Below are 18204 nucleotides of genomic sequence, written 5' to 3'. Positions count from 1 at the left end.
TTTGGCATTATCAATCTTAATTTTAGTCATTCTAGTACAGTGGTCAGCAAACTGTGGCTTGCGAGCTACATGCGGCTCTTTGGGTACATTTGGTCTCAAAAGTTTGCCAACCCCTGGAAGAGCCAATCCTGTCCCTCACAACAATTTAAAAATTATTCGAAAGCCATAAATATATTTTTACATAATCACCATTATGTGAATAATATCCTTTAAAAATTTTATAAATGAAACTACGATCGTTTTATTTTCATTTTCAGTTTTACTTCAGAGCCACATGTACGTACCCAAAGAGCCGCATGTGGCTCACCAGCTGCAGTTTCCTGACCCCTGGCAGCTCTTCTGTCTCAAAAGTTTGCCAACCCCTCTTCTAGTAGATATGTATTGGTATCTCATTATGATTCACTTTGCATTTCACAAATGACTTAACAGTTTTGAGCATTTTTTTATGTGCTTTGTCATCTGTGGATCTTCTTTGGTTAAGTATCTGTTCAGATCTTTTGCCCATTTTTAATTGGGTTGTTTGCTATTGAACCATAAAAGTTATTTTTATGTTCGGCACATTTATTTTATTGTATATGTGTTTTGTATACATTTTCTCCCAATTTGTAGCTTGAAATCCAATTTATAAACTTTCTAATAAAAATGCTATTATGTGCCTTCAGAAATATGCCCAATTTAAATATTGAATCTTTTAAACAATGAAGATGGGTTATCTATTTAGTTTTCTAATTTCTTGGTAATATTTTGTAGTTTTCAGTGTACATATGTTATACATCATTTGTCAGATTTAACCCTATTCAGTTTTTGTTTGTTTTTTTAAAGATTATATTGGGGAATTGGGGGGAGGGGAACAGGTTGGGGAATCGGGGAAGGGGAACAGACAGGTAGACAAGTTGCTGTACACCGGCTACCAGCCGCTCAAGCTGGCTGGCTGCTAGCCACTCACATAGCTCATGGCAGCCCACTCTGCTTCAGCCTATGCCGTCGCCGGCGACTCACGGCAGCCCAGCTCCAAGTAGAGCTGTTGTTCACCATCTTAGTTGTAGAGGGCGAGCGTCACTGGTCCTCAATGTGGGATCCGAACCGCAGCCCTGCTGCTCAGAGCTGGCGCTCCCAAGCGAGCTCTTAGCCAGCTGAGCCACTCAGCCGGCCCAACCCTATTCAGTTTTTTGATGCTATTGTAAACGGTATTTTTTTAAAGTTTCAAATTCTGATTGTAAATTGGTGGTTTAGAAAGACAGTTGATTTCCGTTTATTGATCGTGTATGCTGAGACCTAGTTCATGTCATTTTAGTTCTGTACCTTTTTTGTATATTCTTTAGCATTGCCTACATAGCCGATTCTGTCATCTCTGAATCCTTTTAGTTTTATGCCTTTTCTTTCTTTTTCCTGCCTCCAGGCACTGGCTAGAACCTCTGATACAATGCTGAGTAGAAGTGGGAAAACCTGTCTCCTTGCTTTTGGGGAAACTTCCCATACAGGTTGTTTTCTTCCTACCCCTACCTACAACTTCCGTTGTCCTAAATCATATTTCAAGTGTTTTGATGGGATGTAAGGAACAGTATTTAGGAATTAACGACCACACTGCTACTAAACTATGAAGCTAGGATTTGTGTTTTAGAATAAAGAATATTGCAGCCAAGTGTGGGCTTGTCATCAGTTACCTGTGTTTATTGCTGTAACATAGATAGTCTGAGTGGAGATCATTTGAAATGAAGATGCTAACATACTGTTGCAGAATGAGTTATAATATAGGGTGGAAGCTAGCTATAAATAAATTAAAGGAGACCTTTATGAGAAAACAGGTAAGCCTACCACCAAACACTCACTCCCATCTTCTCTTTATTTATAAACTACCAGAAAGCTTCAGTTTCTAAATATGCTATTCATTAGTACTAGATGGCTTCAAGGAAAGGAGTAATCTTAGATTTGAAGCTGCCATCTTTTGACATAATCTTCCACCCCATTAAATGAAACATTTGTGTGTTCACAATGATCTTCTAGTTTGCAAATTGCTACAGATCTAGTGAGTCAGGTACCCACTTCCTAATACTTTAAGTCAGCATATAAATAAGAGAAAGTAAGTATTGCAGAATACATATTGGGAAAGGGGAAAAACTTATAAAGTGTATCTTAAACTGTGGAACTTTTGTAGGGTATGTGTTATGTGAACTTTCCAAGCAGAAAAGTCAAACGAGTCATTTAGATAATTTACAGTAATTTGAGGAATTATATTAACTGCTAGAACAAGTAGGCTTATTCTAAATACAAAGGTTACATTTATTAAAAGGATTTATTTTAGGTGTGGTTTCTTAAATGGTGATGAGCTGTTTTCCTTTAAGCTAAAGTACTTTATTGCTGATATACTGTTTTAATTTTATATCCTTCAGATAATTGGATTTGAACTGCACTTTGGAATTTATCTACGCCTAACATGCCACCAGCAGTTGGAGGTCCAGTTGGATACACACCCCCAGACGGAGGCTGGGGGTGGGCAGTGGTAGTTGGAGCTTTCATTTCCATTGGCTTCTCTTACGCATTTCCCAAGTCCATTACAGTGTTCTTCAAAGAAATTGAAGGTATATTCCATGCCACCACCAGTGAAGTGTCATGGATATCCTCCATCATGTTGGCTGTCATGTATGGTGGAGGTAAGTACCCAGTGAGACTTGCTGTTTTAATGTTCATTAAGCAGCCAGGGGCTCTGTATTCAGTAACGTTTTCTATGACTTGCTCAGTGAGGTGCTTTGAAATGTTATTTCATGTAGTTGTATGTCTAGAGTCACATTTGTCATTCCCGTTAACAATGACAACTTTTGCTCTGTTGTTCCACTACAGTATTCTGAAACAGAATTGAGAAATTATGAGAAGCCCTGATTTGCTCCCTCTTAGTATCGTTGAGCCTAAAATAGCTCTCAGAAAAATGACATACGACAACTGATTTTTCTAATTGCTTTCTGCTAGACGCTTGAGATGTAAACATAAAGATTTTTAAAAATTGATGTTGGGAGAATTAAAGGAAGTCAGGCTAACCTGAATAGCATAGTTCAAAGTTTTCCTATAAAAGGTTTTTGTGGTATTAGAAATAAGGAACTGAATAAACTCCCCCTTGTTCCTTGTGATATTATTAGTCCTAAAAGCATTTCAGCTGCACCTTAAACTTAAGTTTATAATTTTTTTCCCCCTTCTGTCTTCTTTGAAATGTTATGAAGGAAATGTGGAGAGTAAATTGCTTACTTAATAACATCATTTAAAATACCGTTCATTTCACCTTGGCACATCAAATCACAGTTTAACATGTAAAAGTCAAAAACCTACCATAGTACTTAAAATATATAGTTATTTAGTTAACAGATTCTAAAGCCAAGTGGGATTGAAAATGTCTCATGTTGCTTATTTAGGTGTTTTCCCTTCCGTTCATCTTTTCTTTGCATAAGTAGCTTTTTAATAGCCAATGTAAATGTTCTGTATTTCAAATGTAAAACCTTAGCCTTAGGTTTTTGACCTGATCGCTGATTCAACAAATATTTCTTAGGTCCTCTGCACATATTCCAACTAGGCTTGGTGCTATGAGAGAGAACACTGATCTTGAATCTTGCCTTTGGGAAGTTTAGAATCCTGTTAAGACAATAACATAAACTTATAAAACAGGAATAAGTAGTTGAAGTCATAATTTAATTAAGTGGATAATTTCATTGCACAGAGAAAACAGGTAATCTGGTTGCCTTAGAGAGAGATGCATTGGATAACTGAGAACAGGAGTGGAAGACTTTTTTCCGCTGTATATCATTTTGTGCCTTTTAAATTTTGAATGTAAGCCTGTTTTGTCTGTTAAATTAGTACTTTTTTAAAGAACCTAAGTGCTAAATTTTAGTGCTTTTTTTTTTTTTTAAATAAGTTCAGAGAAATCAAAAGGGATTTTGGACATTATCTAGTTCCTGAGAGCCAATAATTTTGGAGGCTTTGAACTCTATCTGCCAGGATTTCTAATCAGGTTTTAACTGTAATCGCTTGAAAAAATTGGTAGGAATGTTACCCAGAGGTACTCAAGGTGCTCAGTGTATCTTTAAGCTGACTACAAACCAGAGGTTCACATGTTGCAGTGCCAGCTGCCAAGAGTATGACAGCCACTTGCATTTTGCATCAAAAGTAAGTGATGTCAGTTGTGCTAATTGCATATGACAATTTCTTTTGGGAAAACAGTTCGTTCTTTGTCCTCACCCAGAGATAACTAGCACATTTCTGTGAATTTGTGTTATAATAGGCCTATAAACTGTACCCCTCTCTATTTTTAATGATAGCTAATTGGGGCCATCCTTCCTGAAATAACTCTGAAACACAAATTGCCCATCATGAGCCTTGTGGCAGAAATCCTACTAAATGGGTTATTTTGTTTTGATTGGCTTTTGAGTGATATGTCCCCTAAGAATTATCATCACTTTTACAACTGCCGTAATCCTTTCACTTGTGCATTTGGGCCACACCCTCAACACTAATATGAGCTGGGAGTGGTTTAGTTTGCCTTTTTCCAGTGCTTTGGTTCAGAGACACATACTGACTCTTGTTAGAGTGTAAGTATATTTTTCAGAGGAGGAGATCGTAGTTGCCTACTCTTGGTTGATTTATTTGAGTTTTTCCTTTTTGTCTTTTTAACATGAAAGTGTAAATGTACATGTTTTCAGTTCCACAGTGATATCATCTTAACATTTCTATTTAAAGTACTGCAAACTTTACAGCATTAATTTCTATTTCACAGAGTGTGGCAATATTTTGATCTTTGCAATTCTGACTATACAAAATCTGTTTCATGAGTAGTTTATAAGAGAATATTTCATGAGTATTCTCTCAGTATTTAATTCTCTCATCTTACACAAGCTATAAGTTCAAATTATTTCCAAACCATCTGTGGCCTAATCATTTGCATGAAGTGACATAGAAGGTCAATGGAAACTTCTTTATGCGTGTCCTTGGCTGAGCCTAGAGCGTCTCCTGGCAGCCAGTGACTGACCCAGCCCCTTGGAGAGGCGTGGTCCTTGGAAATACCAGGGTATCAAAAGCTTTCATTCCTGCTTGCATGTTTATTACATGTATGTTTACATAGATACATGCATATCATAATTAGAATGTGGGTTCTCTGGGGCCAGAGCCTGTTTTTTAATCTTGAAACACCACTCCCTGAGTGTGTTTCTACTACTACTCTGAATAGTAGTACCAGAATATAAGTAACTGCAGAATTTTCCATAGTATTTATGGAAACAGAATATGTATGTCAACATATGATCTGTAATATATTCTGAATATGTACATTATATTATATTTTAAAAAATAGACAGCATTCTTCTAGGGAGCTAAGTATAAACAGAATAAGGCCAGAATTCACTATGCTAATAGAAGAGAAATATGATTTGTATGTCTTCTGCTTTATAACTTAGTTCTAAAACTACAGTACTATAATGGGGAGAAAATGGGCTGGGTCTCACTAGCTTTGTGACTGTGCAAGTTCAAAGCTCAGTTCTTTCCCTTGTGTCCCCTTCCGTACTGCTGCATGGCAGTGACTCTTTCTTATTTGTAGCCATCCACCTTCACCACAGACAAGTTGTGTCACGTAAACAAAGTTGTCGTTTCCATAAGCTCATATTCATGGAGACATAAGTATCCTTATAAATATAAATGAAGTTTCATGAATGTCATTCAATCTGTAATCAGCAAATATTAGTCTACTTAAGAGTTGTGTTATATATAGCTTTTAAAACATTGTTTGCTTTGGATAAGACTTTCTTACAATTAAGACAAAAATTTGGAAAAGGGGAGTTACCAGTCACACCAATTTGTAGCAAAGAAGGAGAGACCATTTGATTTTTGTATCAAAAATGATACATGAAATGCATAAAATCATTTTCTTCCTGATTCTTAGAATACTTCACTCTTTGCTTCCTTTTCTCACATTCAGAAAAAACTGATTTTTTGTTTGTTTATATCTGTTTAGCTGAGGAAATTTAATCTGGTTTTCTTAAATAACACTCCATTTCCTATCCTCTTGAGTTGTTAGACCCAAGGATATTTTGACCATTCTCTGATTTAATCTTCTCCTACAAGCATTTTTTCACAGTATTGCTACCACAAAATAGTAATATAGGTATGGAACCAGGTGAACGCTAAAAGACTTATTCAATACCTGAGACATCTAGATATCACTAGAAATAGTTTTATTTTGTTTTAAATTTAGATGTCCTAATTTCAAAACTACTTAAACTTGCAAAAAAATGATTATGTATTTTGTCATTTTTTTTAAATATGACACAAACCACAATTATGATAATATGTAAATAATGCTGTAAAATCATATCAGTGTGCCTGTCCAAAAATAAAAACAGAACAAACTTACTAAATCAATGTTGACCATATCCCAGATAAATCAAGAAGCCTGTGAATATCCATTGCCAAGACATTTATAGCCTGTCTGCCTTATAAGAGAAAGATTAAGGGTAGACTATTTTAGTAAAATTCCATCTAATATTTCTAGATATAAAAGATACACAATTAATGTTTTTTAGCCTCTTTATTTTCCAGTATACATACCTATGACTATGAAATAATTACCAAAAGGTATTCTTACCATTGCCTTTTGTTGTATTTGGGGTTTTATTTGTTTGTTTGTTTTTTAAGGTTTTTTATTGGGGAAGGGGAACATTGTGTTTTTCCAGGACCCATCAGCTCCAAGTCCAGTTGCTGCTTTCAATCTAGTTGTAGGCGGGCACAGCCCACCACCCCATGAGGGAGTCCAACCAGCAACCTTGTTGTTAGGGGCATGTGCTCTCACCAGCTGAGCCATCCTGCCACCTGTTGGCAGCTCAGCTCATGCGCAGGTCACTGGCCCATGTGGGAATCCAACCGGTGACCCTGTTGCTCAGAGCTCGCGCTCTAACCAACTGCACCACCCAGCTGGCCCTGTATCTGTTTATTTTGTAGGACTTGTCATTTAGTGTCATTTATGCCTTGTGTAGATGTGAGGGGTAGGTTCCTTTGCTCTGTACCACTAAATTTTGGTTCTCTCTTAGGTCCTATCAGCAGTGTCCTGGTGAATAAATATGGCAGTCGTCTAGTCATGATTGTTGGTGGCCTCTTGTCAGGCAGTGGCTTGGTTGCAGCTTCTTTCTGTAACAGTGTACAGCAACTTTACTTTTGTATTGGAGTCATCGGAGGTGAGTTGCTGTTGATTCATTTTCAAGCATTAATTTATTGCTATTTGGTGCTCATTTGTCTTTCAGATCTCTTGAGTGAAATTCCTTCCTTATAGAACTTACTTGATTATCATTTCAAAGAGCTGTAAATACATTAACAGTACCAGAAACAAACTTTTAAAGAAATTTCTGTGATACAGTAGGTGTCCATTGTTAAATGAATGAATGAACTGAAAGAGATGATTGCATCCCTTATCCTAATAGTCAGTCAGTGGTGTTAGATAAAATGTGTCTGGCAACTTGTTGCAAGGGTGGTCGCTGGTTATTATTCTCATTACCTGGGGAATAGGCTTCTATTGGAGGAGAGTGTGTTAAACATAAAGCAGGAATTATCTAGTACAGTGTCCACATACATTTCTAAGGGATAAAGGATCCTCTTGATAATTCCTCCCCCCCACCACCTTTTTTTTTTTTTTCTCTTAAAGATTTTATTGGGGAAGGGGAACAGCCAAGTTGTCCTTCAATCTTAGTTGTGGAGGGCGTAGCTAGCTCAGCTCCAAGTCCAATCGCCATCTGGCCGCCTGTTGGCAGCTCGCTCGCAGCCACTCAGCTCAAGGTGCCGAGTTCAGTCTTAGTTGCGGGCAGGCATAGCCCCCATCTCGAACCAGCAACCTTGTTGTTAGAAACATGTGCTCTCACCAGCTGAGCCATCCTGCCACCTCTTGGCAGCTCAGCAGCAGCTCAGCTCAGGCGCAGCTCACTGGCCCATGTGGGAATCCAACTGGCAACCCTGTTGCTCAGAGTTCTTACCCAACTGAGCCACTCCGCCAGCCCTCTCCCGCTTTTTTAATAGCCAAATTTAAGATAATGGACTGCTGATGCATATAACAAAGATTACTCGTAACTTCACAATCCAGAAAATATGACTATTAACATTCTGATGTACATCCTTTCAAACTTTTTTCTATGTACATATAACCTTTCATTAGAACAAAAAAGGATCAGATTACATATAATGTTTTATAGCCATTTTTTTCACTTAATATATCATGAACATCTTTCCATGTCATTATTCTGATAGAAAACATCTTTTAATCTCTATTATTCCGTTGAATACACACACACACACACACACACACATCCCATAATCTTATTTGACTAGTCTCTTAGATACTTATTGAATATTTAGGGTTTTTTGTTTTTTTACTATTAGTAAACAGTATTGTGTTGATAGTCCTTTGTGAACATGAATCTTAGGCTAGATTTGTAAAAGTAAAACTGCTGTGTTTTTTAAAATACATATAAGTTAACTTCCTCTCCAGAAAGATTATAGTCATTCAGTTCCTCCACTATTTATGACAGAAAATATACCCTTGACAATAATGGGATATTATTTCTTTTGACCACTGCCAATTAAACAGATGAACAGCATCTCCTGGTTTTAATTTGCATCTCTTTGATTATTAGGAAAGTAAATGTTTTTATATGTTTGTGGCAGTGTATTTGGGTTTTTACCAAAAAAAAAAAAGCCTACTTTTATGTATTGATTTAAAAATAATGTATAATAACTTTACATGTTAAATTATCCCTTTACATGAGAGTTATTCTTCCAAATTAATTTTTTTAATATTTAATTGTAAAATACACCTAAAATTTACCTTATTAAACATTTTTAAGTGTTCAGTCCGGTGGTGTTACATATATTCACATTGTTGTGCAAATGTCACCACTATCTCCAGAACACCTTTCATCTTGCAAAACTGAAACTGTACACCCACTACATAATAACTCCCATCCACCACAGTCCCAGGCAAACACCATCCTACTTTCTGTCTCTATGAATGTGACAACTCTAAGTACCTCACATAGGAGGAATCGTACAGCTTTTGTCTTTTTGTGACTGGCTAATTCACTTAATAGAATGTTTTCAAGGTTCATCCATGTTGTAGCACGTGTCAGAATGTCCTTGCTTTTTAAGGCTGCATAATATTCCATTGTACTTACGGGGGTGGGGTGCCAAAAAAATGTATACACATTTTAAGTGATGTTATCTATGCTCAAGCAGTTCACCGTAATCAGAAGTGTCTGGATTCTGATGGTAACCACTTTGAGCACCTCTTGTAATTGCAGAAGTCAAACGTGACTTGTATTCATCTTTTGTTATTGGTAAATATTGAGTATTACAATTTTAATGCAGTGTTTTCTGTTCTTAACATGTGCATACATTTTTTTGGCACCCCCTGTACATACACCATTCATCTGCTGATGGACACTTGAGTTGCTTCCACCTTTTAGGTATTGTGAATAATGCTGCAGTGAACATGGATGTACAAATATCTGTTCTCAACACATTTTTTTGCTGTTGAATTTTGAGAAAAAATTTGAAATTGACCCCTTTCCCACTTTTTTCCCTCATTAAGTGTGTGCAATTTTCAGGTATTCAAAATTCTCAGTCTGTGATTTCTGTCTTTTATGTTATTGTTGTTCTCCACTCCAAAATTATGAAAATATTTGCCTACTTTTTAAAATATGCCCTTTTTATATTTAAAACTTCTGGATGGCTGAAAACATTTGACATAAGAAGAAAGAACTATGAGTCTGTTCCCACATGATTAGTTTATTTATTTGTACTTTTATTCATTCTTCAAATATTTATTGAGCAACAACCATATCACGTCAGGCACTGTTCTAGGTGCTGTGAGAACAGTGACACATTGGGCAAAGGCACAATCTTTAATGAGAGGAGATAGTTAGTACTACTCAAATATATGAATAAGAAAAATATCAGGTAGTGATAAATACTTGGCAAAGCCTCCAAACAGTATCCTGACTGGGAAGGCCTGGGTAGTCAGTGAAGGTAAGGGCTCAGTGAAGAGATGGCCCCCACAGAGATCCGAGTAACAACAGGGAAGTAGCTTTGTGAACATCTAGGGGATGCAGGCCGTACTCATCAGCAGGTTTATTGGCGTAGTTGAGAATGGTCTGGTGTGAGGTCAGGGAGGCAAGGGCCAGGGTAAAGGTTATGGATAGAAAGCCATTAGGTTTGAAATGGGGGGCGTGACCTGCTCTGGTTTATAGGTTTAAGCCTCACATGAATAGTAGGGAGCAAGACGGGGCCATGGAGAGCATCTAGAAGTGATTGACTATTTACTTATACTAGCACTATTTATTGAATAATTCTTTCTACAGTCATTTTTGTTGTTCTTTTTTTTCCCTGCAGTACTTTAAAATGCCGCTTTTATCTTACACGAGATGATTATATATGTCAGATATGTTGCTGCGCTTTCTATCTGCTTTCACTGATCCATATATACTTCCCTATTCCTGAGTCAGAACCACACTGTTCTTTTTTTTGTTATACGATTTTTTTTTTACTGGGGATTGGGGGAGGGGAACAGCATTGGAGAGTCGGGGAAGGGGAACAGACAAGTTGCTGTCCTTTTGTTCTTCAGTCTAGTTGAAGAGGACGTCACTTCACTGGTCCATGTTGGTATTATCATTGTGCTCTTCCCGGGTGAGGCAGTTGCTCACCAGCCATTGGACGGCCATTCATGGTGGCTCACGGCAGCTCACGCCAGCTGTAGCCTATGCTGTTGCCGGCGACTCAGCAGCCCAGCTCCAGGTCGAGCTGTTGTTCACCATCTTAGCTGTAGAGGGCGCAGCATCGCTGGTCCCCATGTGGAATCCAAACCGGGGCCCTGCTGCTCAGAGCTCATGTACCAAGCCAGCTCTTAACCAACGCGCCACTCAGCCAGCCCAGAACCACACTGTTCTATTGATAGCAGCTTTTATAAGTCCATTTAAATGTCTGTTTTGGTTAGTCCCACTCCTCCTGCACCACCAAAAATTTCCTGGTCAACTCCCATGTATTCTCGAAGTATGTTGTAGCCATTTTACCTCATCTCCAAAATGAAATACCCTGACATTTTCATTGGAATTACATTTAATCAGTGCATTCATTTGGGGAGAACTGACATCAATGTGTTTTATTACTCGAAAACGTGTGTACATATCATTTTTAATTCTCCAACCCTTCAGGAAAGTTACACAATGGTAGCCATTATATTGGGTCTTCAGGAAAGTCATGACGCATTTTTGCATTGAAAAACAGAAAAATATGTCATGACTTTCCTAACGACCCAATAAATTGCACACTTTTTAGTTTTTTGTACTATTGTAAAATGAAAATTTTGTGTTGCATTTTCTATTGTAAAACCATTTTCTCTATTTGATGTCTACTGAATGATCTATGGTTATAGTGACCCATAGACAGTGATTTTGGGAGATTTGAAAAATAGGCAGTTATTCACCTTTAAATAATATAAACAATAATAAAAATGACTAATATTTATTGAGTGTTTATGACATGCCAGGCACTGTTCTAAGGGCTTGACTCACAACAGTGCTGTATGCTCATTTTACGTGTCAGGAAACAGTCACAGGAGGGTCAACACGTCTGACGGCGACACAGCCAATCAGCCATGATGCTGGGATTTGACCCACCAGTCTGGTTTTTAGAGCTCACACTTTAAACCCCTCCCTATACAATATGTCCTCTAATAATGAGGATTTTTGTCTCCTTTCCATTATTTATACCTTTATTTTCATTTATCTGGTTAAGTAATTCTGGATATTTCTGACATTTATTACAGTATGTGGTTCTTTTTTCCCCTCCTCCCCAGGTCTTGGTCTTGCCTTCAACTTGAATCCAGCTCTGACCATGATTGGCAAGTACTTCTACAAGAAACGGCCGTTGGCAAATGGATTGGCCATGGCAGGCAGCCCTGTGTTCCTCTCTACCCTGGCCCCCCTCAATCAGGTTTTCTTCGGTATCTATGGCTGGAGAGGAAGCTTCCTAATTCTCGGGGCCTTCCTACTAAACTGCTGTGTGGCTGGAGCCCTGATGCGACCAATAGGGCCCACATCAACAAATGCTGAGAAAGACAGATCTAAACAAGCCCTTCAGGAGGCTGGAAAATCTGATGCAAATACAGATCTTATTGGAGGACACCCCAAAAAGGAGAAACCATCATTCTTCCAGACAATTAATAAATTTCTGGACTTTTCGCTGTTCACTCACAGAGGCTTTTTGCTATACCTCTCTGGAAACGTGATCATGTTTTTTGGACTGTTTGCTCCTTTGGTCTTTCTTAGTAGTTATGGCAAGAGTCGGCATTACTCTAGTGAGAGTTCTGCCTTCCTTCTTTCCATTCTGGCTTTTGTTGACATGGTAGCCAGACCTTCTATGGGACTTGTAGCCAACACAAAGTGGATAAGACCTCGAATTCAGTATTTCTTTGCTGTTTCTGTTATTGCAAATGGAGTGTGTCACCTGCTAGCACCTTTGTCCTCCAGCTATACTGAGTTCTGTATTTATGCGGGATTCTTTGGGTTTGCATTTGGGTGGCTCAGCTCGGTATTATTTGAAACGCTGATGGACCTCGTTGGACCCCAGAAGTTCTCCAGTGCCGTGGGATTGGTGACCATTGTGGAATGCTGTCCTGTCCTGCTGGGGCCACCACTCTTAGGTATAGTGTGTCTCCCATCCATGGTTCTGGTTACATAAAACAGGCTTAGAAGATTGAGAAGGTGATAGAAAGCAGAGACCAGTGAGCCTCTTGATGGTGGAGAGCAAGTCTTTCTCATTTCTCTACCCGCAGTGCTGGCACAATGCTTGGCACAGCATAACTGCTCAAATACAGAATTGAATTAAATTGAACCATCAAGCTGACGAGGAGTGAAATATTTTTACTAATGACATTGTTTCTTAAAATATGTTTTCTCTTTGTAAAATTTACATGCTTATGGTACAAAAACATGTAAAGTACTGGTGGTAATTGGCATGTTAATAATAGAGTGTATTTCAGTCATAATAATTAAAGTAGTAGTAATAATAATAACAGCTATCACGTAAGCTCATAGTGTACCAGGGACTGTCCTAAGCATATTCTGTATCCTCTTATATCTCACAAGTCTATGAGGCAGGACGGGACTGTTAAGAGTTCCCACTTTATAAGTGAAGAAATAGAGGCTTTCAAAGGTGAAATAATTTGCCTTACACCACACAGCTAATAAGTGAGTACAATATAATTTGGGAACAGTTCTTAAATACTTCATCTTTTAAATGAATAGCTCAATAGATAATTACACAGTGGAAACATAACTTCGCTCTCCTTCTGGATGTGACTCATACTTTCGAAAGTATGATTTAGGAAGTGAGTGAAGATACATGAAAGACCTGCAGCTGACTTGATATTGCTCTCTTCCTCATCTGATACCCAAATCAGTTGCCAAGTCCTGTCAGTTTTCACTTCCTAAATCTTTCTAATCTACCCACTTTCTCCATCACAATCCCTCCTTATCCATAGTTCCTGTCTCCTATCTGGGCTGCTCCAGTTGCCTCCTAACAGGTCTGCCTATATCCACTCTAGCCAGCCTTCAATCTGTTTTGTACTCTGCAGGTAGAATTATCCTTGCAAATGTACATCTGTTAATTTCAGCTGATGACAACTCCCCAGTTACTTCCCATTGTTCTTAGGGTGAAGATCAAATTCCCTAATGTGGCCTGCAGTGACCTTTCTGTCCCCCTCATTTCCTGGTACTCACCTTGTGCTCTTTGCTCCAGCAGGCTGGCTCTTCTCCCTTCCCCTCTCACACACACCACCTGCCTCTGCACCTGCTGTTCTCTGCCTGGACCCTTTCCCCATCTGCTTTCTCCCAGAAAACTCCTAGCCTCCTGTGAGTCTTAGCTTAGTTTACCCTTTCAGAGAGGCCTTCCTGACCCTATTTACTGGTCCCAACCCCCTATTTTCTGCTTTCAAACCCTCCTAGTAGCACTTTTCACAGTTGGTGTAACTATTTGACCACCATCCCTCTTCTCCAGTAAGCTGTAGCTATTATCTCCTTTGCTTACCCTTCTCAGGGCCTAGCAGACCCAGTGTGGTGTATGTAGAGACTCAGTCAATACTGCTGAGTGAATGATGCCCCAAGTTAGAACACCATATGGAATCATATTTGAATTGGTTATATTAAGTCCTTCATAGGTGTAGAGTAGGGTTTTCCAGAGTTTATTCCTTGAGATATACAATTTGATGAGATGCTAATAAATTTTACTATAACAAGGATTTCATGGCCAGAAGAAAACAGTTTGGAAACACCAAGATAATAAGCTTCTTTGTTACCAGATCTCATAAAGTCTTTAATAGATGATATGCCATTTCCCAAGATAACTTGACTTTGGAAACATTAGGGAAGTTTCCTGTAGCACAGTGGTTACGGGTACAGGCTTCAAAGTCAGGCTTTCTGGGTTCAAAATCAACCTAGTTCACTTACTATTTTTATAGTATATATATATTATATTATAAATATATATATTTATATATATATATATTAGCTATGTCACTTACTAGCTATGTGACCTTGGACAAGTCACTTAAGGTTTCTGCACTTCAGCTTTTGTAATATATAATGGCAATAATGATAGAAACTGCCTGTTGTGAGTATGAAGCACTCAGAATAGAGCAAAGGAATTGATTGCTGTTGGTACTTTTTAGCCTAAGACAAGTGTTCACAGGGTCGCTCTTTGGAAAATGCTGATGTCAGAGAGAGCATGGGCCTGGCAGACTAGGATTAGCTCTGTGGCCTTGGGCAAGACTCTTAAACCTCTTTTGAGCAACAATTTTTTTCCATTGTGTATTAAGGAAATTGATTATAGGTGATCTCTAGGTCTTTCCCAATTCAAATTTGCCAAGATTTCATTATTTTCAAGTTGCTGAAAATAATAAGATGCAAGGCCATCCAAAATCAAGTATGACATCATAAACCAAATATCAGGTCATTTTTAGAAGTTCCTTTTAAAACTAATTGTCATTTGTGGGCTATTTGAGGATTCAGTTGACATCTTTCTGAGTAGATCCTTCAGCTTTATTTGGAAAAGTATATACAGTACTTGTTTACTTTTATCCATATAACTGTTTTCATGGTTTTTTAGGTCGTCTCAATGACATATATGGAGACTACAAATATACATACTGGGCCTGTGGCGGAGTTCTCATTGTCGCAGGCATCTATCTCTTCATTGGCATGGGCATCAATTATCGGCTTGTGGCAAAAGAACAGAAAGCAGAGAGGCAGCAGAAAAAAGAAAGTAAAGAGGAGGAAACCGGTGTAGATGTTGAGAACTCAAAAGAAGTTACCTGCACAGCAGATGCTCCAGAGCACAAAGGCTCAGAAGGAGGCCGCAAAGAGGAGGAGAGTCCAGTCTGAACTCGTAGGGACGAAGGGTAAATGGAGCAGCTTGTGACCCAAGATATCTGAAAATGTTCTACTGGCCTGTGACCTGTCTCCCAGTGGTGCTCAATGCAAATAGTGGACATTTGTATGGAAATCCTACCAGGTGTTCCTTGGTGGAATTTTTGTTTCACTCCTTACCAGTATCCCGAATTAAAAATGCCATATCCTTTAGAGGGAGTGGTTGGCAAAGATTGAGGACAGGAAGTCGGGTATTTTTTATTTGTTTTTTTTTTTTTTTAATCTTAGCTTTTAACAGTCATGAAGATTATAATATGTGCCTTAAGTTTTAGTCTTTAGAATCTTTAGGGAGCCTTAACTTTTTAAACCATTCTGCTGAATTCATCTATTTTAAGTGTTCCATTACAAGGAAAAATAACTTGTTTGATGCAAATCTAAAATTTAAAATTAATCTTGCTTCCCTGTTATCTGTAATACATTGTCAGACATGACCACTGGACGATTTATGGATACAAATATTGGTTGAAAGTTGGGGATTTTATAAAATCCTGATTAAAATATTTTCTGAGCACCAGTGGTTGCCTGGCATATGTGCCTGCTTGCTATATATTTAGGAAACTTAAGGCATAAAATTTTGGAAACATCATGGTTGTTCCAGACACACTGTACTCATCAACACCCCTCTGGCATCTTTTCTTAGGATGCTTATTAGAAGCCAAATTCTTGAGAGCTGATTTCATTAAATTACTATTTTTGCACCCCTTTTTAAAGACACATTTTGAGTGGCTATAGATCATTGCCCCTTTTGAGATCACTTAGTATTATTTTTTTCAGTGTAAAAGTTAGTATTAAATTAATACAAAACTATCTATTTGTGCCTCCTTAGTAAAGACAACATATTTAAGTGTGGACAGATTTCAAACAGCAGCTGAACTCAGCTTTGGTTTTTCTAAAACCTCAGTTAAACTGTGAGACTCAGAATCATTTTGTTGTTTTACCTGGAATTTTTTCCCCTTTGATTCATAGTGTGTAGCTTAGAGCTGTGTGTGAGATATTCGATTTTGTGTGTTTAGTGTTTTTTTTGTTTGTTTTTTGTTTTTTAATGTTTGCTAATTACAGAGAGCCAGAGAGATTTGGCCCCAAGCAAATCTATAAGGATAAGATTGGATGGGAAGTTGCTAAGTATTTTTAGTTCAATAAACTGATTTTATTTTTCCCCCAGAAGGTCTTGAAGAAAATTATGTTTTGTTCAGAATTATTGGACACATTCTTACTCTCCAGACAAATCTAAAAACTTTGTGACCCCTTTCACTTAACCTGAAAAGTAGAGAAATGCATTTAGTATAAGGATAGGAGGGAAGATGGACCAGAATGAAAACTAAACATTTTTTAACCTACTATCTTTTAAATTGAGGCAGAGCAATGATAAACATTCAATGAATTATATATTATAGTCAATGTATTTTAAAATATTGTAATTGACAGAGTGAAAGTATAGATTTAAAACCTTTAAGAGGCTGGCTTTTCCGAATAAACTTTTTTTTTTTTTAGAAATGTTTCTTCCTCCAAATGTTTTATTTGAGGAAAATATTGCTGTCTTCATTTTTTATTAAGATTCAATTTGACCCTTGCTAATAATATTAAGTTAAATCATTCAGTTTATTTGCTTTGGGCTTTGTGTATACGGTTTATTTTAACTTGATTTTTTCCCCTTTCCTCTTCTTTACCTTAAGGCAAGCAAGAGGGGCATTTTGAAACAACCTCTCTGAAAGCATCCAGAGCAGTTAATCGTAAAGACACAATGAAAACTCCCTTCCCATGCCTGAGTGTCATGGCAGATGGAGAAGGCATTTACAGGAGAAACCTGCTGTGACTGTTGGCAGGCTTGGCTCCATTTTGGACTCTGCCTTTTCCCATGGACCTGAGTCCATACCTCTGCTTCTTTCCCATTCTGTAAAAACGACGATCACCATCAGTGAGGGAATATAAGGAAATCGGGAAAACAGAACTAAATAGAGCAGATGTATAGGCTTAGTTTTCCCCCATCCCAATTGTTGAGCTTAATCCCTTAATCCACACATAATCCCTTGCCTGGTCTTTGTTCATTAATTGAACCTTGTTGGTAAAGTGAGGGATTTATAGCGCAGATTACCCACCACTTATTAGAAGGAAGGTTTCTGAAGTTGCTGTATTCAGAAGCAAGGGTTCAAAACTGGAGCTAAACCTTTTATCACCCAGTCCAACTGAAGATACAGGCAGAGGGATTTATTCAAGATCAGTGTTGGTAACAGAGCCAACACTAAAACCCAATACAGCCTACTCTGCCATCTCCTCCTTGTTAACAATCCTCTGTGTGCTACCACGTTGTGCTCAACAATGGAAGCACCTAGGCTCTCTGATCCAGTCTTGCCCCTTACTCCAGGTGAGGACTAAGTTTTATTTCAGTTCACAGTTTCGGTGGCTGCTTTGGCAAAACATGTATGCGTAGAATACCTGCCTATCTTTGCTTTTCTCCATCCCGCACTCGAAGTCACAGAGAACACATATAGCTCTTGGGTAGTTGTAGTGCCCAAAAGGGCTTGGGATAGTTCAAGAGTGCACTGCATGCTGAAACAGGTTCCCAAGTGAAAGCTGGAAAATTATTTAAGGAACTGATAGGCAGGAAACTGCCAATGATCATGGTGCCAAACAAGACTATTATCATGTTATATTCAAGTCTACTGAGAAATGATTTTAAGTAGCCAAGATAAATAATTTCTACAAAGAGTATTCA

The 18204-nt window shown here is 38.1% G+C and overlaps 1 protein-coding gene across 4 annotated transcripts in view; it reads left to right on the top strand.

The window, feature by feature from the left end:
- SLC16A1 (solute carrier family 16 member 1) overlaps positions 1–17234 on the top strand; it is a 39563-nt gene extending 22329 nt beyond the window's left edge. For 2 of the 4 annotated variants that reach the window (XM_019659164.1, XM_019659166.1), the window contains exons 2-5: positions 2391–2651; positions 7059–7202; positions 11864–12709; positions 15172–17097. In XM_019659164.1, the coding sequence (XP_019514709.1) occupies positions 2435–2651; positions 7059–7202; positions 11864–12709; positions 15172–15446 (1482 nt within the window). In that variant the 5' untranslated portion in view covers positions 2391–2434 and the 3' untranslated portion in view covers positions 15447–17097. Of the gene's footprint in view, positions 1–1399; positions 1482–2390; positions 2652–7058; positions 7203–11863; positions 12710–15171; positions 17098–17164 lie in introns of those variants that run through there. The other 2 variants (XM_019659168.1, XM_019659165.1) reach the window with 2 other exon arrangements.
- Positions 17235–18204: the final 970 nt, after the last annotated feature.

This window comes from Hipposideros armiger, unplaced genomic scaffold, assembly GCF_001890085.2.
Source record: "Hipposideros armiger isolate ML-2016 unplaced genomic scaffold, ASM189008v1 scaffold_297, whole genome shotgun sequence".
NCBI lineage: Eukaryota > Metazoa > Chordata > Mammalia > Chiroptera > Hipposideridae > Hipposideros > Hipposideros armiger.
This window is presented reverse-complemented; position numbering and strand designations above follow the sequence as displayed.